The 23,155-nt window shown below is 45.0% G+C and overlaps 2 protein-coding genes across 2 annotated transcripts in view; both read left to right on the top strand.

The window, feature by feature from the left end:
* Positions 1-5,886, top strand: part of SCART1 (scavenger receptor family member expressed on T cells 1) — a gene marked incomplete at both ends in the record, with an annotated part of 64,036 nt that extends 58,150 nt beyond the window's left edge. The window contains 10 exons of the mRNA XM_080912980.1: positions 530-844; positions 1,960-2,265; positions 2,405-2,722; positions 2,802-3,116; positions 3,193-3,507; positions 3,753-3,818; positions 3,897-4,211; positions 4,476-4,499; positions 5,076-5,213; positions 5,708-5,886. Of these exons, the coding sequence (XP_080769106.1) occupies positions 530-844; positions 1,960-2,265; positions 2,405-2,722; positions 2,802-3,116; positions 3,193-3,507; positions 3,753-3,818; positions 3,897-4,211; positions 4,476-4,499; positions 5,076-5,213; positions 5,708-5,886 (2,291 nt within the window). The remainder of the gene's footprint in view (positions 1-529; positions 845-1,959; positions 2,266-2,404; positions 2,723-2,801; positions 3,117-3,192; positions 3,508-3,752; positions 3,819-3,896; positions 4,212-4,475; positions 4,500-5,075; positions 5,214-5,707) is intronic.
* An 11,605-nt stretch (positions 5,887-17,491) lies between these two features.
* LOC308417624 (olfactory receptor 13A1-like) lies at positions 17,492-18,421 on the top strand (the record flags this gene model as incomplete). The annotated part of the gene is made up of 1 exon (XM_080912979.1): positions 17,492-18,421. The coding sequence occupies one exon, from the start codon at positions 17,492-17,494 to the stop codon at positions 18,419-18,421; it is 930 nt and encodes a 309-aa protein (XP_080769105.1).
* Positions 18,422-23,155: the final 4,734 nt, after the last annotated feature.

Below are 23,155 nucleotides of genomic sequence, written 5' to 3'. Positions count from 1 at the left end.
TTTTCATTGTTTTCCACAGGCTTGAATATGTTGTATTTTCATTTTCATTTAATTCTAAAAAGTTTAAAATTTTCCTCTTAATTTCTGCCTTGATCCATTTTTCATTCAACATCAGGTTGTTCAATTTCCATAAGCTTGTAAACTTTCTTTTGTTGCTGATATTAAGTCTTGATCCATGGTGGTCAGATAGAATACAGAGTGCTATATTAATTTTTTTATATCTATTGAGACTTGCTTAGTATCCTACTATAAAGTAAATTTTGGAGAAAGGTCAATGGGCTACTGAGAAGAAGTATATTATTTTGTGTTTGGGTGACTGAGTGTCACTGGTGGACTGGGTGTCACTGGGATACTGAGTGTCTCTGGGTGAATGGGTGTCACTGGGAACTGGATGTCACTGGGGCACTGGGTGTCACTATGGGCTGGGTGTCACTGTGGACTAGGTGTTACTGGGGATTGGGTGGCAGCTATCAGATTATTTCTATCCAGTAGCCTGACCTCAGTTGCTTCACCCAGTGTCTGTCCTCAGGTCACGTGGAGGCCCGGCTACTAGGTGGTACACACCCCTGTGAAGGACGCTTGGAGGTTCTTCGAGGACTTACCTGGGGAACCATCTGCCATGATGACCTGGACCTGCCCATGGCCCACGTGGTTTGCCGGGAGCTGGGGTGTGGCACTGCTGTATCCATACTCGGGAATTCTGACTTTGGTTATGGATCAGGGCCTGTGTGGACAGAGGCCTTTCACTGTGTGGGCAATGAATCGCTGCTGTTCCATTGTCTGAGGGAGCCTGGACACCAGTGTGGCCATGATAGGGATGTTGCACTGATCTGCTCTGGGGAAAGTGAGTCGAGTCACAGCCTAGAAGGGTGTGTTGTTGTGTCCAGTAGTGATGGACTGTGATGACCATGGATGAACAGCTCTGTGTGAGTGCTCAAGACCCATGCTCTCTATTCCAGGAGTTTCGTGACCTCTTTGCGATGATTCTTTCCTCTTGTGTGTTTGCTTTTTACCCACCCTTGGGGAAAGAACTGCTCAGATGTCCCAGAGATTTCTTTAGACTTGGGCCCCATGCTTTCTTTTGTATTCATTTCCTCATCCCATCAGTTTGTTGAGATTTAGTTCTCAGGGACATTGCCCATTGTCCTGACATTTCTTAGTTTTTCTTATAGTTTCCATTAGCTCTAAACATACTAGAGATATCAAACTTAGGATCATAAAGACCCTTTTCGTGTGGCTTTTGGAATTTCTTTTTATAGATAAATGGTTACTTTTTCCATTTTTTTGATATTTTGTTTTTATATTTCAAATGTTATCTCCTTTCCCCCTCTCCCAACCCCTTTCCCTTCCATCTCTGCTTCTATTAAGATGCTCCCACTCCCACCCACACACTCTCAACTCAATGCCCTGGCATCCCCCTACACTGGGGAAATGAGCCTTCACAGGACCAAGGGCTTCTCCTCCTATTGATGCCAGACAATCCACCAGATGAATAGTTATTGATGTAACATAGAGAGATGTCCTTTAGTGACCAGAAAAGAAATTATAAAACATTTCTTTTGTATATTAATTCTATATTGTATTCCACTAACTAGAATCCAGGGCATTTAATTGCCTAGTTAGTGTTCATGCCTGCTTGTGTGTAGACAACATGGAAGGCATGCATCTCACCTGGGGTGTCCTGTATACAGTTCTAAAAGCATTTCCAGTTTCCCCAGCATGATCCCTGAGTCATGTGCGTGTGAGGATGTGAGAGTTTGGGGAGAAGAGATGGATTTATTTAGGCTAGGGCACTGGAGCTACCTAGCCTCGCTTTCAGTGCTTATACTGTGCAAAGCCACTGTCCTACTAGTTTGTGTTTGCCCAGCTTGCATCTGTCCTGTCTATAAGGAACTCACTCTGTGTGGGTGTCTGCAGCTCTGGGTTGTGGAGAGGGCTCTGATTCCAGCTCTCCCTTAGAGTTCCGACTGGTCAATGGCAGCAACCGCTGTGAGGGCCGCGTGGAGCTTTTGGTCCAGGATGACTGGCAACCCCTCTGTGCTGCTGACTGGGACTTAGCAGATGCCACGGTCCTCTGCCACCAGCTCAACTGTGGCTATGCAGTGGCCACACCCAAAGGAGGCCACTTTGGAAATGTAGAAGCTCCTATCAGGACAGATGTGTTTCACTGTGTTGGGACAGAGCCCCACTTACTGAGCTGCCCAACAAGCACCTTAGGGGCCCAGGCATGTGCCTTGGGGAATTCAGCCTCAACTCTCTGCTCAGGTGAGTGCAGGCGCTCCTGAGACTGAAGGAGAAGGTAAGCAGGCCTGGTGGGTAAAAGTGTGAGAGGTTCGGGAGGGTGAGGGTAGGTGGGGATGTTCCCTGCGATGGTCCTCTGCTCTTCAGAGTTTCTCCCTCTTAGGTCTCCAGGATGCCCTGCGGCTGAGAGATGGGCAGAGCCACTGTGATGGCCGTGTGGAGGTCTTCCTGAATGGCACGTGGGGACGTGTGCTGGACAATGCCTGGGACCTGCGTGATGCTGCTGTGGTGTGCAGACAGCTCGGGTGTGGAGAGGCGCAGCTTGCCTATGATGCTCCAGCACCGGGCCATAAGACAATTCCTGTGGGGCTGAGCCTGGTGCACTGCTTGGGCTCTGAGACCCACCTGACCCAGTGCAAAGTGTCTGTTTCTCTGCTGGTTCATGCAGGGTCGTTGCGGGATGCAGGCGTGGTATGCTCGGGTGAGTGTGGGTGTCCACTTGCCCCCCAGCCCTGCCTTGTTCATGTAGTCCAGTGTGCTCTAATCGGGTCTCTTTACAGGGAGCTTGCGCATACGGTTGGCAGCGGGGAAGAGCCGCTGTGCTGGGCGTGTTGAAGTCTTCTATCAGGGTGCATGGGGCACCGTATGTGATGATTCCTGGGACCTGCAGGACGCCCACGTTGTCTGCAGGCAACTAGGCTGTGGCCATGCCCTCAGTGCCCCCAGGGCTGCCCATTTTGGAGCAGGAACTGGACACATCTGGATGGATGAACTGGGCTGCCAGGGTGAGGAGGCTGCTCTATGGGAGTGCCCGTCAGCAGGCTGGGGCCAACAAGACTGTGGGCACAAGGAGGACGCAGGCGTGGTCTGTTCAGGTAGGTGCCACAGGTCCCGTTTGACATGACCAGCCCTCCTTAAGTGTGCCGGTCTGACTGGCCCCTCTGTCTGCAGAATTCACTGATGTGAGGTTGCAAGAGCACAGTCAGCCCTGCACAGGACGCCTGGAAGTTTTCTACAACGGGACCTGGGGTGGTGTCTGCCGGTCTTTGAATGCTACCTCCCTGAGGGTTCTGTGTGAGCACCTGGGCTGTGGGTCCCAAGGACAACTATTGGCCAGGCCAAGGACCTCGTCTACGATCGAGACTATCTGGTTAAAGTCCATTCAGTGCAGGGACAAGCATGACAGGTCCTTGTGGCAATGCCCCTCCGCACCCTGGAACAGGCATTCTTGCCTCAGAGGAGAGGAAGCTTGGTTGGCATGTGCAGGTGAGCTGTGCTGTGGGTTCCTCTGGGGCTCTGGGCTGGAAGCGGCTCCTATGGAACTACCTCACACTCAAGTAAAGGCTCAGGGAAGCAGTGTGGAACTTTCAGGTTTTGTGAATATCCTTTGAAACCTACATTCTCTTCCTTTAGTCATGGGGAGACAGAAAACACACGGGGAAGAAAAAAATGTCTTAGATTTTAGGTCTCTGAGCTTGTGGCATCGGTACAATTCTTAATTTTCCACACAGAAAAGACAGAAGTTTCTCAGCATATGCAGCAGATTACCAACTGCTCATCAACTCTTAGCTGCCCAGGTAATATTCTCTCTGTAAGTTTCCCAAGAACCTGTCATCCAGAAAGCACCACACACTGATTGTTGACTCCCTTTGCAGAAGAAGGCACGCTTCGTGTGTTTGGGGGTGAGGATGGCTGTTCCGGGCGTGTGGAGCTCTGGCATGCAGGCTCATGGGGCACAGTGTGTGACGACTCCTGGGACCTGGCTGACGCAGAAGTCGTGTGCCGGCAGCTGGGCTGCGGCCCAGCCACAGCTGCCTTGCAGAATGCCGCCTTTGGCCCTGGTTCCGGACCTGTATGGCTAGATGAAGTGGGATGCCGGGGCAGTGAGCTGTCTCTGGGAGCCTGCCAGGCAGAACCATGGGGATACGGAGACTGCACCCACAAGGAGGATGCTGGTGTGCGCTGCCTAGGTGAGCGAGGCAGCCAGCAGAGGTGGCAAAAGGGATGCTGGGTTGACTTTCCTATTTTTTCCACTATTTTTACCTTTGTTCTGCTCAGACAAATTCTTGGGCACAGGACCCTAGTGTTCAGGGTCCCACTGGTGTTCCAGGGACAGCTGCCACCCTCAGTCATGTTTAGCTCTTGCTGACCTATTGGCTCCCACCCACAATGGATGGGGTCATCTGTGCTGTTGAGGGTGGTTGACACTTCCCCAACCTGAATTTCTTTTGCAGGTATCCCTGGAACCATGGCATCGGGTAAATGGCTCTTTGTTAATACTTCCTGTCTCTTATCCATCATTACCTGGACAGGCTGTGGCACCACTCCTTTCTGACCTTTCCAGAGAACCTCTGAGACCACATGCCATGGTCACACCCTCTGGATCAGGTCTAATCCTGTGAGGTTGGACTTCTACTCTGTGATGAAAACTGCGGATCTCTCCTGTGTCTGCTAAATAGGAAAACACGGAAGACCAAGCTCCCAGATCATGAACAGCTGCTTCTAGGAGCCTTTAACTTGGGGATTGTACAATCATGCTTGAGTATGCTGTAACCTTTTGGAGAGCATTCCCAGAGCAGAGCAGAGCATAGAGAACACTGAACACACCAACATGGACTTTCTGGGCCTGAATACTTGGGCTCTCTCTCCTGGAGCATCTTGCCCAGTAAACACAGATAATCTCAGAGAAGCTACCCTCAGTGTAACAGATACCAACCAAGTTGCCTTCAGTAGCTCATGGGGGGAGTCTGATGTCTTCCAGGCTCAGAGTCAGCCTGTCCCAAGCAGCCCCAGTATATATTAGCTAATTCTCTATCTGTTTCTGTGCTCCACAGGCAACTCTTCAGCTCTCCCAACTGTTCCTGGGGTCTGGACCATGCCTGAGATTGCCTGTCTGGTCCTTGGCTGCCTCTTGAGCATAGTCCTTCTGGGTTTGGCTGCTCAGTGGTGTCACAGCAGAGCCATTGGTATGGGTAAGAAGCATGCTGGTTAATTAAGGTTCACAAAGGTGGTGGAGCAGGAGTCTGGGGGAAGCTTTGAGAGACTCTAGCCACTTCAGGCCCCCTCTGCTCTAACTATCATCTTGAATGCTGGCAGACATCTATGAGAGCCAAGGTTGCGTTAGTATCTGGAGACCCATGAGTTATTACAATCTGGAGGAGCCTGGGCTTGTCTACTGTGCCGAGGGCATTCTGCATATACAAGGCTCCATTGTGTCACCCAGCATCACTTGTGCTAAGCTGAAGTAGATCTTTCAGAGAAGTGTGGACCTAAGACCCACAAGCCCTACACCAGACCTTTAAGCATGTGTCCTGAGCAGTAGGGTCCCAGTAGGGGCACCGGTGCTCAGGGGCTTTTTCCTGTATGTGGGTCCTCAGCATTCATGAGAGCCACGGGACCCAGAGAGGGTGGGTGGCTGAGTTTATAGTTGTGCTTCTTTTGGAAAGTTCTGGTGTGATCTCTTCAGGTTCTGGATCAGTGGGGCAGCTGCCCTCAGATGCTATCTATGAATACATTGAAACCGTCCCTATGGATGAAAAAGAGGAACAAGCAGCATCCCAGAGTCCGGTGCAGGAGGAGGATTACGATGATGCAGAAGAGCCCAAGGACAGCCCCGGGGAAGATATGGAAGCTAGGCACAGTTGAGCCTGACTGGTGTGTACCTCTGTTCCCTGGGGTTCTGGGTACTCTTCTTGCTGTTTTGCTCTCATAAAGAGGTTCTGTTATGCTAGCATTCAAAGGAGCTGGACTCTAGTTTTCTGAGTCCTGGACCCTCACTTCTGCTTTGCTTTAGATTGCTGTTCTTTTAAGGATGGTCTTCAGAGCCTTCTGCTGAATAGACATGTAATTAGTTTGGGCTGTGCTCTTCTTTTGGGTCCTTTCTGAATTGTGCACAGTGTCCTTTTAGCACCTGACCTGACGTCTGCCAGAGAGGCGGGGCAGGGGGGGGAGAAATGGGGGTAGGACAAAAAGAGAGATCCTGATGTGGAGTGTAGATTTAATGTATGGATCAAATTTACTTCTGCGTGATGAATTTCTTGTTCACCCTATGGTGTCTGTATTCTGCAGCAGAGAATCAGGTGCTGAAGGTACATGGCACTTAGAATTAATTCCCAAGGCCACAAATGGGTGTCTCTCTCTTTCAATATAGAAGGAAATATTTGCTGCCTGAGTGCTGATGCTGATGCTGATGCTGAAATGGAAACCTGTGATGACCACTATCTACCAGATGACCTTGCACTGTCCTTGAGGTCATAAATCTGTCCAAAGTATGGTATAATCCTAAGAAACTATAGTCTTCCCTAACCCCATTTACCAAACAATGTCATTAAACTTCTTTAAACTTAAAATTAACTGTCAATTCTCTCTAGAACTGTTATCACATTAAACCATAAAACTTGCTCTCTTCTGAGCCTCTGTCACTGCCTGGCCTTGTGTTTCATTCATGTTAGCAAGCTTTCAGTGTTCCCCACCTCTTCTTTTATTAAAGTTCTTGTGAGCAACTGTCCTGATGAAGGACAGATGGTATTCTTCTGTTGCTGAAGACATTGCTTGCTCCCATCATATGCTGGATGAAATACTCATGCTGTGCCATAAGCCTTTGTGACCTTATTTTTATAGACAATGGCTTAGTGTTCTGTTATTATGAAGAGATGCCATGACCACATCAGATCTTATAAAAGGTCCAAATTAATAAGATGGGAGGTGAAAAGGAGAACAAAACAATAGATACCAGGGAAATCTAGTAGTCCATCAATCTGGATGAACTTTTTGATCTATACAACCTACCAAAGTTAAATTAAGTTCAAATAAACAGTTTAAACACCCAGATTACTTTACAACCCCTTTCAGCTCCATCAGTCTTTCCCCTAACTCTTCCATTTGGTTCATTGGGCTGAGTCCAATGGTTGGCTCCTGACATTTGCATCTGTCTTAGTGAGGGGCTGGAAGAGATTCTCAAAAGACAGCCATGTAAGGCTCCAGTCTGCAAGTACATCTTGGCATCTGCAATAGTGTTGGTATAGTGTGTCTGCAGATGGGTTGGACTGCACTGTGGGGCAGTTTCTGGATGGCCCTTCCTTCAGTCTTTGCTCTATTTTTTGTCCCTGCATTTCCTTTAGATAGGAACAATTCTGTGTTAAAATTTTTTGAGTTGTGTGAGTGGCCTCATTCCTCAACTGGGGTCCATGTCTATCTGCTGGAAGTGGGTTCTTCCAGGTTCTATCTCCCTGCTGTTGGGCATTTTGTCTAATGCCATACTGATTGGGTCTGGGGAGCCTCTCACAACCCTGGTGTCTGGGACTTTCTAGTGGTTCCCCCCTCTCCCCACTCCAAGCTGCTACATATTTCTATTCCTTCTCTTGGCCCTCTGGCACTCTCTTCTGTCTCCCCCATACCTTATCCTGCACCCAATTTTCCCTCCCTCTTCTCTCTGACACCAAGATCCTTCCCACTCTCAAAGCCCTTCCTACCTCTGCTTCCTATGATTATTTTGTTTCCTTTTCTAAGTGAGTTTGAAGCATCCATACTTTGTCCTTTCTTCTTGTTAAGTTTCATATTATCTGTGGGTTTTATCATGGGTACTCTGAGCTTTTTGGCTAATATCCATTTATCAGTAAATACATATTAATTTCCTTGTACAAAGCTCAAGTACAAGTGGATCAAAGACCTTCACATAAAACCAGCTACACTGAATCTAATGGAAGAGAAAGTAGGAAATAACCTCAAACGCATTGGCATAGGAGAAAACTTCGTGAACAAAACACTAATGGTTCAGTCTCTAAGATCAACAATTGACAAATGGAACCTTATGAAACTGAAAAGCTTCTGTAAGGCAAAGGACACTGTCAATTGGACAAATGGCAACCCACAGACTGGAAATGATCTTTAATAACCTTACATTCAATAAAGGGCTATTATCTAAAATATACAGAGAACTCAAGAAGGTAGACTCCAGAAAGCCAAATGACCCATTTGAAAATGGGTACAGAGCTAAACAGGGAGTTCTCAACTGAGAAATCTTGAACAGTCAAGAAACACCTAAAGAAATATTCAGCACCCAAGACCTGACACTATTACTAAGGTTACGGAGCTCTCATAAAAAGCTTCCTATCATGACTGCCCTCCAAAAGACCCAACAAGCAGATGAAAGAGTCAGATGTAGCTATTTGCACCCAACCAATGAACATAAAAGCTGCTGATCCCCGTGGTTCAATTAGGGATAAGCTGGAAGGAGCTGAGGAGGAAGGCGACCTTGTAAGAGGATGAGCAGTCTCAATTAACCTGGATTCCTGAAATCTCTAAGACACTGGATTACCAACTAGACAGCATACACCAACTGACATGAGTCCCTCAACAAATATGCAGCAGAAGTCTGGGTTCAGTCAGAGAACCCAACTCTCAAGAAACTAAAGGCTCCAGGGAGTTTAGAGGTCTGGTGGAGTGGTTAGATGGGCAAATCTGCATGGAGTGTGGAGGTGGGGAGTAGATATGACATGGGGAACAATCAAAAGGTAGACCGGGGGGGGGGGATAAAATCTGGAGTGTAAATACAAACAAACAAATAAATAAACAAAAAGAAAAATGTTCAACATCCTTAGTCATCAGGGAAATGCAAATCAAAATGAACCCTGAGTTTCCACCTCATACCAATCAGAATGGCTGAGATAAAAAACTCAGGGAATAGCAGATGCTGGTAAGGATGTGGAGAAAGAGGAACACTCCTTCATTGCTGGTGAGATTGCAAGGTGGTACAATCACTTTAGAAATCAATCTGGTGATTCCTCTGAAAATTGGAATTAATACTACCTGAGGACCCAACTATACTACTCCTGGGCATATACTCAAAAGATGCTCTACCATATCTTAAGGACAATTGCTCCACCATGTTCATAGCAGCCTAATTTATAATAGCCAGAAGGTAGAAACAACCCAGATGTCCCACAACAGAAGAATAGTTACAGAAAGTGTGGTACATTTACACAATAGAATGCAACTCAGCTGTTAAACAGGAAAACTTCATGAAATTTGCAGGCAAATGGATAGAGCTAGAAAACATCATCTTGAGTGAGGTAACTCAGACCCAAAAGGATATACATGGTATGTACTCACTGTTTATGTGAATATTAGTCAAAAAGTGTTGCAAGTCTTTAACAGTTCATCAGGTTATGGTGACCCCTGTCATAAAATTATTTCATTACTATTTAATAGTGTAATTTTTCTACTACCATGAATTATAGTATAAATATCTGATATGCAGCATATCTGATTTGTGACCCTTATGTGGGTGGCAACACACAGGTTGAATACCAATGATCCAAGAGACTCCTGGATGGTTCATCATACATAAATCAATAAACATAATCCACCAAAAATAGACTGAAAGATAAGAGACAATAGAACATCTCTTTGGATGAAGAAAATTCTTTTAATATAATTCAACAACCTTTCTTGGTAAAAGTCCTAGATAGACTAGGAATACCAGAGACATATCTTAACACAATAAAGGTAATTTACAGTAAGCACTCAGCCAACATTAACATAAATGGTGAGAAACACAAAGCAGTTTGACTAAAACCAGCAATAAGATAAGAATGTCAGTTTTTTCCAATATAGCACTTGAGGTCTTAGCTGGAGTATTAAGATAACTGTTGGAGATGAAGGGGGATACAAATAGGAAAGGCAGAAGTCAAAGCATCTTTATTTGCTAATAATATAGTTTTTAAAGTGTGGTTGACTTTCTTTCTTTCTTTTCATTATAAATTATTGCATTCATTTACTCCTAAAATAACATTCCACTTCCCAGTTACTCCTCCCCCAACCTCCATTCCACACTCCGTTTGCCTGTATGAAGGTGCTCCCACCCCTCCCATCCCACCCTACCACTCCAGCGTCCCCCTATGCTGGAGCATCAATCCTCAGTGGGACCAAGGGCCTCCCCTCCCATTCCTGTAAGGCAAGTCCATCCTCTGTTAGAGGATGTATCTGGAGCCATGGATCCCTCCCTGTACACTCCTTAGTTGGTAGTCTAGTCCTTGGGAGCACTAGGTGGTTCAGTCAGCTGATATTGTTCTTCCTATGGTGTTGGCATCTTCCTCTGCTCCTCGAGGCCTCTGCCAGCTCCCTTGCCAGATTCCCTGAGCTCAGTCTGATGGTTGGCTCCAAGAATCCACATGTGCATTGATCAGTTGCTGGCCAGACCTCCCAAAGAACCTCAAGACTGTTGACCAGGGCAACAGTGTCTGGTTTGGTGTCTGAAGACATCATGGATCCCCAAGTGGGGCAGTCCCTGGATGGACCTTCCTTCAGTCTCTCTTCCAGTTTTTGTCCCTGTTCTTCTCCTGAACAGAAAAATTTCTGGATTAAAAACTTTGAGATGGGAGGATGGCCCCCTCCCTCGAACATAGGTCATGACTATTTACTGGAGGTGGTCTCTAAAGGTTCTATCTATCTCCCCTTTCTCTGTCCATTTTGGTTAAAGTCATTCTCCTTGGGTCCTGGGAGTCTCATGTTTCTCTGGTGTCTGGGACTCTCCAGTGGCTATCCCTAGTTTTTCACCCCTCACCCTACACATTTTTGTTCAATTTCCTGACCCTCTGTACCTCTCTCATATTCCCTTCAGTCCCTGATACTGTCCCTTATTTTCCCCTTCCTTTCTCCCTCTCAGGTCCCCCACTCCCTCTACCCCCCACAATCATCCTGTTTCCCCATTAATACAGGACTGAAGCATCCACACCCTGGTCTTCCTTCCTTCTAAGCTCCATATGGTCTGTGGCTTGTATCATGAGCATTGTGAGCTTTTGGGCTAATATCCACTTATCAGTGAGTACATACCATGGATGTTCTTTGGTGTCTGGGTTACCTCACTCAGCATATTTTCTAGTTCCATCCATTTGCCTGCAAATTTCATGAATTTATTGGCTTTAATAGCTGAGTTGTACTCCATTGTGTAAATGTACCACATTTTCTGTATCCATTCGTCTGTTGAGGAACAGCTGGGAAGTTTCCAGTTTCTGGCTTTTATAAATATGGCGTCTAATGAAAACAGTAGAGCATGTGTCCTGATTACATGTTGGAGCATCTTTGGGGTATGTGCCCAGGAGTGGTACAGCTGGGTCCTCAGGTAAAACTATTTCCAGTTTTCTGAGGAACCACTGGACTGATTTCTAAGGTGGTTTTACCAGCTTGCAGTTGCACCAGCAATCGAGGAGTGTTCCTCTTTCCCCACATCCTCACCAACATCTGCATTTTTTATTAGATACCATGGCAAAGGGAGTTCATAACAGAGTCTCTTTAGGTTGACAGCTCCAGAAGGATGAGTCCATATATTCTTGATGCAGAGCATCAAGGAGCAGGCATGGTGGCAAGTTGCTGAAGCAGGAAGCAGAGAGAGAGTACATCGTCAACCATGAACACAGAGCAAAGAGAGGAAACTGGAGGCGTGGCAAGGCCATAAAACACCAGAGCTCACCTTCAGTGATGTAGTTCTTCCAGCAAGGCCACACATCCTCAATCTCCCCAAACAGTGGCATCACCTGGCAGCCAACTGTTCAAATACTTGAGCTTATGGAAGTCATTTGTTGTTCAAACTAATACACCACCTGTCCCTGCCTGATCCCCATGACAAGGAATATCTGCTTCCTCTAGGTTCCAAGGTTGCAATTGACACTTCTAGCCTTTAACTGGATGACTTGAAGTGACATTTGGGTTTTGTTTCCCAGAAAGCTCTACCAGAAACTTGGCTTCAGTGATGTAGATGAAGGAGTGAGGACTAGATATGTTTATTTATTTTGGACAAAATTCTACTGTTTTATTTTGTAACATTAACTATTTTAGAGCAGAATTATAGATACATGTCTTGTAGAGTTGGTTGCCAGTCTTGCCATCAGCATTGACTATCCTAAGTTCCGGGTCTTTCTCACAGAGCAACCCATCTTCTCACTGGGGTCTGAGTTCCCTTTGGAAAACAAGACAAATAGCTTCCCTCAGGACTCAAGAAAACAGAAGGTGAAGTATGCACATGCCCTTAATACTTTATTACCATAAAATAAATTTATCAATCCCACAGTATATCTCCCTGCAATTAGAAAAACCCTTATTGTATTTTTCATTATGTATATATGTATGTGTGTATGTGTGCATGTGTGTATGTATATATGTGTATATGTATATATATATGTGTATATATGTATATGTTTATACATACATATATATGTATTGCATATGCACATAAATATTATGTATATATTTACATATTTACATATGTATTTGTATATATTTTATGTACAAATACGTATGTACATACACACAGACACATACATATGTATTTGTTTCAATTGTCACAGACCAAGCATCACAACAGTGAGATTCCAGCACGGTGTATTGCAACCTCAGATTCGATTCCATGATAAATCTATATAGTAATTTTTCCTAAGGTGGAAGGCAGGATTCAAGACAGTTCTTTTTTTTTTTTTTTTTTTTGAGAGTTGGAAAAAGGTTCCAAACTCACACTCATGCCTTTATCAAGGGATAATGAGAACTCAGCCACTTTCCCGATACAGTTGAGCTGTCCTGATGCATGGACCTCACAATGAAATATTCTGATGGTCTCTGTGGCATTGGTGATGTAATCTGGATGCTCTTACTGGACACTTAGGCCAGTGAGGAGACGATACCAGGAAAAGTATAGTTCACAGGTGGGAAGCCATAAAAAGAATGAAGTATTTAGAGTAAATGTTTGTGTGAGCCAAACACACATTGCACAGAAACTAGTGATTTTGTAATACACTTACTTTTGTGATGTTTTTGTTAAAGATTTTTTTTAACTTCCAACCAATACAAACTTATGGATAAATCAGGTACTGGGGGCACACAAACAATCCAGCACTGTTAAGGATCTGGGGTTAAAGGCCAACTTGAACTACACAATAAGGCTCTGTCTCAATAAAAGAGAGGCAAACAAACAAACAAAAAAAGTACACAGCTAGAATCACAGAGAGTATATGGGGCTGAGCAGAGGCAAGACCTAGGATAAGAAACAAGGGCTTCCATGGAGAGGAATATTATGGGATAGAGCTCAGGATTTTGTCCATGTGTGACAGTCTCCCAGCCCAATGTGATTCAGGTTGACAAGCTACTGGAGTGGCACATAGTAAGTTTCCCTGCACCGGATGCCAAGCTTTAGATGCTCCAGTAAATTGTAAAATAGGATGGGCTCTGGAGACAGCCATGAATGGGTGTGGGGCTGCCTTTCTACTTTTCACGAGTGATTGTGATCCAGACCTGATACTTACCCCTCTGGAGCTCAAGAGTGAGTCTAGAACATATTACTCTGTATCTTTATAGGTGTGTGAAACTATTGACTATTGATATATTTGTCTTCAGAGATCATAATTAAATGTGACACCAGAAGTTTTTTATGTCCAAAATGCTGAATGAGACAGTCCCACTGCAAAGGGAATAAATTGGCCCCCAGTGACTGAGACCTGGCACTGAACAGCCCCATATGCATCAGTCCCTAGGCAGCACCAGGACAACAGCAAGTGGAGCTCCTCTGTACCACAAACAAAGGGATGAGCCCAAACTGGCCATTCCATCCTACTGAACAAGGTCACTTTCAAATCACCTCTAATTTAATTCTCATGAGAAGGCAGCCACTGAGATGTTCCAAGTACTGTTCCCTTTAGGCATAGCCTAGACAAGCCTACCTAACTCCATGATGGATTTTCATAGTTCCATGACCCACAGGGATGACCAGCAGGGGCTCCTACATTAATTACTACATCCAATGTTAGTCTTTTTAATGCACTGGGTGTGTTGTGGATAAGACTTGTTGTTGTGAGTTCGCAGGAGCCCATTGAATGCCATCAGATTTGTTTTCATAGAACCTTTATGACCAGCTTCCCCTAGCTTCCCTCTTCTGAGTCCTCTTTTTTGGGGTCAGGTAGGAGAGAGCTCTACAGTTGCCTCCTCCTAAATAAAAATGAAAAAAAATGTAGTTCACTGTGCATTCTGATCTTGAGTCAAAGTCTCCTGAATTCTGTGCTGTCTGTCATATCTGAGATGAAGTGGTGGTGGTGGGTACTGCTTCACGGAGCAGTACAGGCCAGTTGCAGGATTGTCCATGTCATTCAAGTTCTTGACCCTATAGCTCTTCTCTGTTGGTTAGCTGTTAAAGAGCTTCAGTGTATGTGGTCATTACAGCAGCCAAACCATCACATGTTTTTTTTCACTGTTAGAAGACAGAATCCTTACCAGCTCTATAAGCAGTTGTTAGGTCCTTGGCCACACTACCATATTTCATTGCTGCACTATGTGGGTACCCTGCTTGGTGGATGACTGTTGCTCCAGGTCAGTGAGGGGCAGGTAACCATCAGTTTCACATGAACTCTTTAGACCCAATTTTGAGGCTTATAGGCTATAAACATGGTGACTTATTTTGAGCCATGCATTATCCTTAAACTAGGTTTATAGCTTTTGATTACTTACTAGTTTTATAATTCAGTTTTGTTTCTTTATAGAGAATTGGCTAGAAAGATTCAGTATAATTAAAGATCTTATCTCATCTTAATGTGCTCTAGGGATTGTTCAAATCTTGAGTTGTGCTCAAGTGTTTTCGTTTGTTGTTCTGTTAAGAGGGAGAGATTGAGGATATGTATATTGACGGAGTTCAAGGACTTTAGTAGATTTGGAATGTAAATGGCCAGTGGTCATTTGGTTTGTGGAGTTATTTTAGCTCCTTTGGCTTTTGCAATGACTGATTCTGAATGGGTTTACGTTCTGTACTGTTCTATGACTGCATGAGGTGGTTCCCTTTTGCAGTGGGTCTTCTGGCTATACAGGGAAGCCAAAATGCTGCTACGGGCCCATGTCATAGAACATGGTGGAGCTCAAGTCCTGTACATAGGTGACCTTCACCTCCACAGTCTTCACACAATCTTTCCTCATGGGAAGTTTTGAAAACTGCAGTGAAAAGTTGCATCCATTCAGGGTCGACCTCAACCTACCACAGTGACTATGTACTTCACAGGCAATGCATGAGAGCGGCCCACACTTTCTGTCCCCAGGCAGTAATGAACTAACTTATCAGTGTTGGTTTATTGATAGAACTATGGCCATTAATGTTAATTAATGATGTAATAATGAAATGAGGTGAGAATAACCCATAGACTATGCTGGAGAACAGTTTGTTAATAAGAAATACATCTTCCAACAGGAATCAAGGGTACATGACACTCAGCCAAGCTGTCTTCAGGGCATCCCCAGGGTAGAAGTCCCCATAGTGGGTCAGTGTCCTAGAGCTGTGATATGAACTCAGGCATCTGCTTTCTCTAGGATCCTGGTGTCTCAGCTTGGGGACTCTGGCTATAGGGACTCTTGTTTACCTCACTGTGGGTAATTGCTCTCTAAGGGCCACTCCTTAGCAATCTAGTGTCCACCCCATGGGGAAGATCCCGTTTTAAGGTCAACAGCAAATGAAAGAGACACAGGGCTCTAACTCTGTTGCCACACTATATGTTCTCCATGACATGCAGACATCTGGGGGTTAGATGGGCAGCAATGGATAGTTTTACCTTCCATGTGAGTTGCTCCTTTCTCTATTCCCTTCTTCCTTTTGGACACCCATCTTTCCCCCTTTTCCATCTCTCTTTCTCTCTCGGTCTCTCTGTCTCTGTCTCTCTGTCTCTCTCTGTATGTCTCTGTCTCTGTCTCATTTTTCTGTATCTTCTGCAATGGAAGGATGATTCTCAAAAGAGATTTGGTTTTGCTATGAACTATTTTAGTATATAAAAATGAAAAAAGAAATTGTTACTGGAATCATTTTGATTCATAGTTTCAGTTTGAAACTTTAAATGCATGGCTTTATTGGTCTGTTTTATTACATATCTGGGCTGCTGATCAGTATGAATATAAATTTTTCTTGTGGCTTGGCTCTGGAGCAGATCTAGGTCTCTAGAGAGGCATGGTGGTTTCCTGTGGATTTGGTGCAGAGTTCAGGGCTCAGAGCCACCTGTGGCCTGAATAGTTAGAAGCAGACTAGTTAGAAGCAGACTAGTACTGAGGCTGAGATGTAGACAGAGAGAATTTGGAGTTCAGTTGAGAAGCCTTGCCTTCTGTATTAGGCCTTTGGTTATCTTCAGAGAATGCTAACAGATCAATCTTTGCTTTGTGGGGACAAGTATGGGCCCTGAAGGTTCTAAGGGTAGCTTAGCTCTTCTTTGGGAGGAGATGGGGTTATCAAAAGCTCAGGTCCTGATCTCAAATTCACCCTGTAGGAGAAAGGCCTTGATTTGTGCACTCACAGTGGAAGAATGTCTTCCATGTTCAGCAGCACATATCCTGTGTGAGTTCTTTACATAGTCACGAAAGTGTCCAGGATGGGTCTGTATCTGCTCAGGGGCAGAGCTCTTTCTCTATATGCATTCAGTCCACATTCTTCTCTGCCTGAGAGGCACGTATGCTTGGAAAGCTCTGGATGATTAGAGATAGATATGCGTATGAGGTGAAAAGAAAACAGACTTGAAGCAAGGTAGGAGTGATATTCTAAAAATTTCAAGCCATGCTCATGCCTTTCAGGTTGTTTCTAGTCCTGGCACAGCCTGACAATTCTCTGGCAGCACAAGCCTTCCCAAGGAAGTGAGTGATACCTGTGTCCTCAAGGTTTATTATCCTCAAAGGGATGATTTATAATGGCCATGCAGAAATAGACAGTTCTGGTGTTTACAAAAGAAATATTTCATTCCCCAAGACCAGGGCCATCTGTACCACCTGCATGCCATTTTGTAACAGCTCTGTGTTCTAAACCCATCCAGACCCGCAAGCATGCTCCCCTGAACTGTTCTTTTTATACCTGCCTCTAAGAAGCCTGTCCCCCCCCCCACCTTGATAAAGTTGGTCCTCTATAGGTTCAAAAAAAATCTTTTCTGGGGAAATGCTTAGAGGAGCTGCAGTTCTCAGGGCATCATAGAATATAGTCTATGTTAAAGCAAACAGAGGCTGTAGACAGATACTGCCCCTGGCAGGCAGGGGTTCCTTCTGGTCTGGGTCTACTGTGTGCAGAGTGGAGAGTTCATGCTCACACTGTCACACTGTGTTGATAGATGATGTCATCATTTCTGCAGCAACAGCACCCATGACAAGCACTCCTGCTTAAAGCTGGCAGGACCCAGTGAAAAATGATGGCTGCCACACACCCTGTGTCTCCTTGACCATCCCCAGCTGTGTCACAGTGACTTCTGGGACTCACACTCAAATGGCAATAGACAACTACACAACTGTTGTAGAGTTTGTCCTGCAGGGACTCTCTGAGGATCCTGGGCTCCAGGCTCTCTTCTTGGCCTTTTTCTTGCTTCTTTACATCCTGGCTCTTGCAGGAAACACCCTCATCATCATAGCCATCAGCCTCAACCCAAGTCTTCACACGCCCATGTATTTCTTCCTTGCAAACCTGGCCCTGCTGGACATCGTCTGTACATCCACTGTTCTTCCGAAGCTGCTGGAGGGTCTGGTGGGTAAGAGCAGCCACATCTCTTACAAGGGATGCATGACCCAACTCTTCTTCCTGACCTGGTTTCTAGGGGCTGAGCTGCTGTTGCTCACTGCCATGGCCTATGATCGCTATGTGGCCATCTGCCGCCCACTGCACTACAGCATGCTGATGAGCTGGCCCATCTGTGTCCTGCTTGCAGGCAGTGTGTGGGTGATCAGCGCAGCTAGCACATCTGTGCACACTGGCCTGATGGCGCGACTCAATTTCTGTGGCCCCAACCAAATCCGTCACTTTTTATGTGAAGTCCCATCACTGCTGCTTCTGTCTTGCAGCCCAACCACCCTCAACAACATCATGATTGTCGTCGCAGATGTGTACTTTGGTGTGGTCAACTTTCTGTTCACTATGGTATCCTACAGCTTCATCATTGCCAGTATCCTGCGCATCCGCTCCACAGAGGGCAAGAAGCGTGCCTTCTCCACGTGCTCTGCCCACCTGGTGGTGGTCATCCTGTATTACTCCACTGTCATCTACACCTATTTGCAACCTGGTTCTGGATCCTCTTTGGAGAATGGCAAGGTGGTTGCCTTATTGTACACAGCAGTCAGCCCTACACTGAACCCTGTCATTTATTCTCTGAGGAACAAGGATGTCAAAGTAGCCCTCAGGAAGGTGTTTCCCTATGTCCATTAAGGAGCCAGAAGGTCTGAGATGATAGGGATGCCTCATCTACATGTGGAAATGTTTGGAGAGTTGCCCTTATGTGACTGATGGTCACATTTTCGTAGGGGGCTGTAACTACATGACAGGGGCCTGGTGCTGGGACCAGGCTGAGCTCCTACTCTTCCTTTAGGGTCTCTAGGGCTTCATGCCTTGAGGTAACCCTTCCAGGCTTCCTCTCATGGTTCATGCCCCCCAGTAAGTGTTCTTTACTGGTGAATTACCTTCCCAGCTCAGAACAGTATTTTAAAGATTCATTTCTTCTCTTGTGCATGTTTAACATGTATTTTGTTCTTTTCTATTTTAGTGAGCACTAGTTCCTAAGGCTATAACACACTTTATTATGTAGATTCTACAGGTAATTGTACAAATTCTCTTCTATATTTTTATTTCTCCCTAGTGACTGTGAATGGCTTTGTGGAGTCTCAGAGAGTGGCTAGCTGAGTTTTGTGGTGAATGTGTCATTGGGGTTTTATCCTTCACTCTCTCAGCAACAGTGAACGGGGTTTCTGCTGGTATTTACCACCACCTACAGCCATTGACAGCAAGAATTATAACTGAAGTCTAATTATCCCCAATTCCTCCTCAGCTCCTGAGAGACTCCCTGCTGCTCCTGGATTGACACTGGTGCTGGGGATGGCCTGAAATTTTTTTTTTTTTTTTTCTGCAGAGGAACAGCCCTATCTCAACATCTGCTTCACACATCTGTTCTGCCCCCATGCTCATTAACACCCCTGTTGATTTATTTGATATGTTATTTATGAAGGCATTACTTAAATTCTAAATATATAGGCATTTCTCAGCCGGCACTGTTATTGATTGCAAGGGATCATGATTTTGGCGCGGTCTAGCTTCCTTAGTCTGTTGCTCCTGGAGAACCATGTGCCTTTCCGTTTCTGAGAAACTGAGGTATTCCTTCAGGCAGTCAAACATTCAGGCTGTGTTCCTTATAAGTCAGTGAAGCTTGATAGGGCAATTACTCTGAGACATTAATGCTGAATACTCTGTATAGCTTGCAAACACTGTATCCTGACAACTACAATTACATTCTTCCTGACAACTGCCATTATATCATCAGAAATATGCCATTTCTGATAGGAGTATACAAAATACGATTGTTTGAGTAAACCTGTCTCATCATCAGTCTTGCTGAGCCCCAATATCGTGGTCTGGTTTTCATTTTTCACTCATATCTCAACCAGGATGTTCTGGCTCAGTATGTAAGTACTGGTGCTTACAGTTGGCTTTAATTCTGCAACTTTCTGTCTCTGTCTCTCTCTCTGTCTCTCTGTCTTTGTCTCTTTCTCTGTCTTTGTCTCTCTCTCTCTGTGGCTCTCTTTCTCTGTCTCTGTCTCTCTCTGTCTCTCTGTCTCTCTCTCTGTCTCTCTCTCTCTCTCATTTGTCTATATTGTTTCATTTATACCCTTTTAATTGTGTTGAGTCTTGTTTTACGGCTGGGTAGGGGGTAGAAGTCCAGAGAGACCTCATAAAGTCCCTGTATCCTGTCATTGTTGTGTGTGGCGCTCATGCACTGGTCTGGATGTTGATAGCTCTTGCTGATGTCTGTCTTCTTGTTCTGTTCATTGCTGAGAGGACAGAGACACCCCTCTCTAATAAACCAGTTTACTTTGTCTTGTAATTATATCAATTTCTCTTCCTGTGTCTAGTAGACTCGTTGCTGGGGTAGAAGTATTATGGGTTCTTCTGTCACATTGACTGTTTCTAACTCCATGTTAATATGTTTCATCAAGAAATAAGTTCCTTTATTCACGCTACTAACTTCTGCTCTGAGATTAACATTGTTTGATATTAAAATGGTTAGTTGCTCTAGTTTTTCCTCCAACAGTTAGTGTGGTGGTTTTTAAAAATTATTTTACTTCCTCCCTAATTTATTTCTATATCTTAAGTATATTTTTGTAGGCATGATATAGTCTCGTTATGGTTTATTCTGCAACCTGAAAAACATACAATTGTTGACTTAGATATTTTGACAGTATTTACTGTGGTTATTTTATTTATAAAAGGTAACTTTGCTGTGTATAGAAATTTGAGTGACTGTTTTTACAAGACTCAAAAGTTGTTGCTCTTTTTCCTAATAAGAAACTGGTTTTTTTTTTTTTTTTCTGTAGTATAATCCTTTGTATTGTAATCTTTATTTGAAAGATTGAATTTTTTGGAAGTTCTGTATCCCAGTACAACTCATCTCCCCATCCCTTCCTGTCTATCCTCTACCCTTGCAGCTTCCCTCCTCCCCAATTAGGAAAAACAAGACAAAAAAAAAAAAAATCCTTGCTATGGAAACTGCAGTGTTCATTACCTTTATTTGCAAATGTTCATTACAATGAGTCATTGGTCTGCCCAAGACCTCTGGCTTCTGCTACACCACCAATACTAGATCCTCACTGGGATTTCTCTCAGAAACCCTGTTGCTGCCCTGTGTCATGGATCTGCAGGCCCAATCCACTTACATGCTCTAGTAGTTTATAGACGATGGAGTAGATGTTGAGGTGGGCCAACTCAAAGCCCTGGATCTGGGCCTGAGTGGTAGCTAAGTTGGGTTCTCTCACACCTATAACCACCAAGACCAGCTCTCCAGCACTGTTCTCCCTGGCTCACTCAGGAAGGGGCAGGGACATTTCTCCTGCTCTCATGATCTCAGGACCAGCTATCCTGTCTGTCAGAGGTGGCAAAGTGCTAAGGATTGGGAGGGTATCTTTCTCTCTCCCATACCACCTCACAGCAGACATCAGAAGGCATGGACAGCTCTCCCATGCTGGTGTACTCAGTGCTAGCTCATCTGTACCCCTGCCAGCAGGCAGAGCTAGCTGTACTAGGCTGCTCATGGGAGGTTGGGAAAGAAAAAGGAGAACTGCACTCTGGAGTGCTACGGCCAGTGGGGAGTGGACCAGGTTAGCATAGTCCTTGGACATGAATATGGTCCTAGGAAGCATCCCAGGTTAGGGACATCCCTATTGCCTTTTGGTGTAACATGTGTCACTGATATCAATATAGACCTCTTGCTCCTGCATGGCCACAGACCCAGGCATAAACTTCACCATGGCCTCAGGTGGCAAGGCCAACGATGCACACCAGACTCTTCTTCGCTACCCATTCATCTCTAGTTCCACCTCTCCTCATAGTGCATAAACTGTTCTGTTTCTCCCATCTCTCCACTACATACACAGTGTAGTGACTGCCACGGTGGGTGGGTCTCAGGGTGTCTTCCTGCATCATAACAATCTTAAAAGAAGCAGTTCATTGTCTCCAGTGGTGTTGCTCAGTATATACTTTCTCCCACATTGAGTACTAGCCAGGCATGATCATTTTAGCTTCTGTGACCAGACAAGTTTGAATGCATTCAGGGCACTGTGGTGGTCAACAGGTCTGAACAGATGCTACAACAGACGTGACATAACAGGAGGGAGTGTTAAAGCATCATCCACTCACTCTAAATACCCAAGGGGCTGGCAGACCAAAGAAGGATACTGTTAAGACAAGCTTGGTGAACAAATGGTTTTATGGGCAGCTGCATTAATCAAAAGTTCCACCCCTAGTTAATTTTGGTATTTGTACACCTTAGCATCTCTAAAATCTGTATAGATGGACAGAAAAGACTGGTGATTGGATTCCCAGGCGAGCACCCTGTGACTGTTCCTAGTGGAGCATGCCAACAATCCCATTACTGTTAGCACAGATCTAGCTCCATGCTCTACCACTCTGCTCAGTTCATTCCCGTTACTGTAGGCCAAGCTCTACTTTGGGGCCATTGAAGCCACTGAGCTTCAGGGTAGCAATAGATGTATGCAGCTATACAAGAGGAGGCCATATTGGTTTCTCTCACAGGGCATCTCCAGCTATAGCAACTGCGATGTGACTCAGAGGCTCAGTGATGGCTTTTACCATCGTACCAGGTTAGGTGAGGATTGTATTCAAGAAGCAAAGTATCTCTAGATAAATGAAGTGTCCAAGCAGAGGACATTGTGAGTTTGTGAGTGTTACTGTTCTTCAGGTTCTAAAGTGTATGAAAGGCTTGATGCCTTCCAGGGGTACAGCAATGGGCTCATTTTCTCCACTGACTCAATCATTAAAGGGCAAGAAAGAAGTGATACTAGGAATCATGGGGAGTCTGAGTAAAGGCATCATATAACATAGGGAAAGTTGGGGGTCCCTTTTTGGGTTCTAATTCTTATTAATATATTAACTTATTAATTACATTATATTTCATTTTATTTTATTTTTACACTCTAGATTTTATTCCCCTTTAGGGCCTTTCGTGAAACTTCTTTTCCGCAGGCTCTTCTCCATTTCCATCCCTGCAGGTTTTTTTTTCCCAGATAGGAACAATTATGGGTCAGAATTTTGACTATAGGATAGCAGCCCCATCCCTCACTTGATGCCCTGTCTTTCTGCTGGAGGTGAGCATTACAAGTTCCCTCTTCCCACTGTAGGGCATTTCATCTCAGATACCCCATTTGAGTCCTGAGGGTCATTTGCCTCACAGGTCTCTGGTACATTCTGGAGGGTCCTTCCAACATGCTGTCTCCCAAGGTTGCCAGTTTCCATTTTTTCCTGCTGGGCTTCAGGGCCTCCACCCAGATCATGTTCTCCTCCCCACGGTTCCCTTTCCCTCCCAGTTCGCTCCCTTTCTCCCTTCCACCTTGTCATTGCTTTCTTCCCTGTCCTAAGTGGGATTGAGGCATCCTCACT

The sequence above is a fragment of the Micromys minutus genome, assembly GCF_963924665.1.
Source record: "Micromys minutus genome assembly, chromosome: 2".
NCBI classification, from domain to species: Eukaryota; Metazoa; Chordata; class Mammalia; order Rodentia; family Muridae; genus Micromys; species Micromys minutus.
The sequence above is the reverse complement of the archived record's forward strand: the minus strand, read 5'-3'. Positions and strand labels throughout refer to the sequence as shown.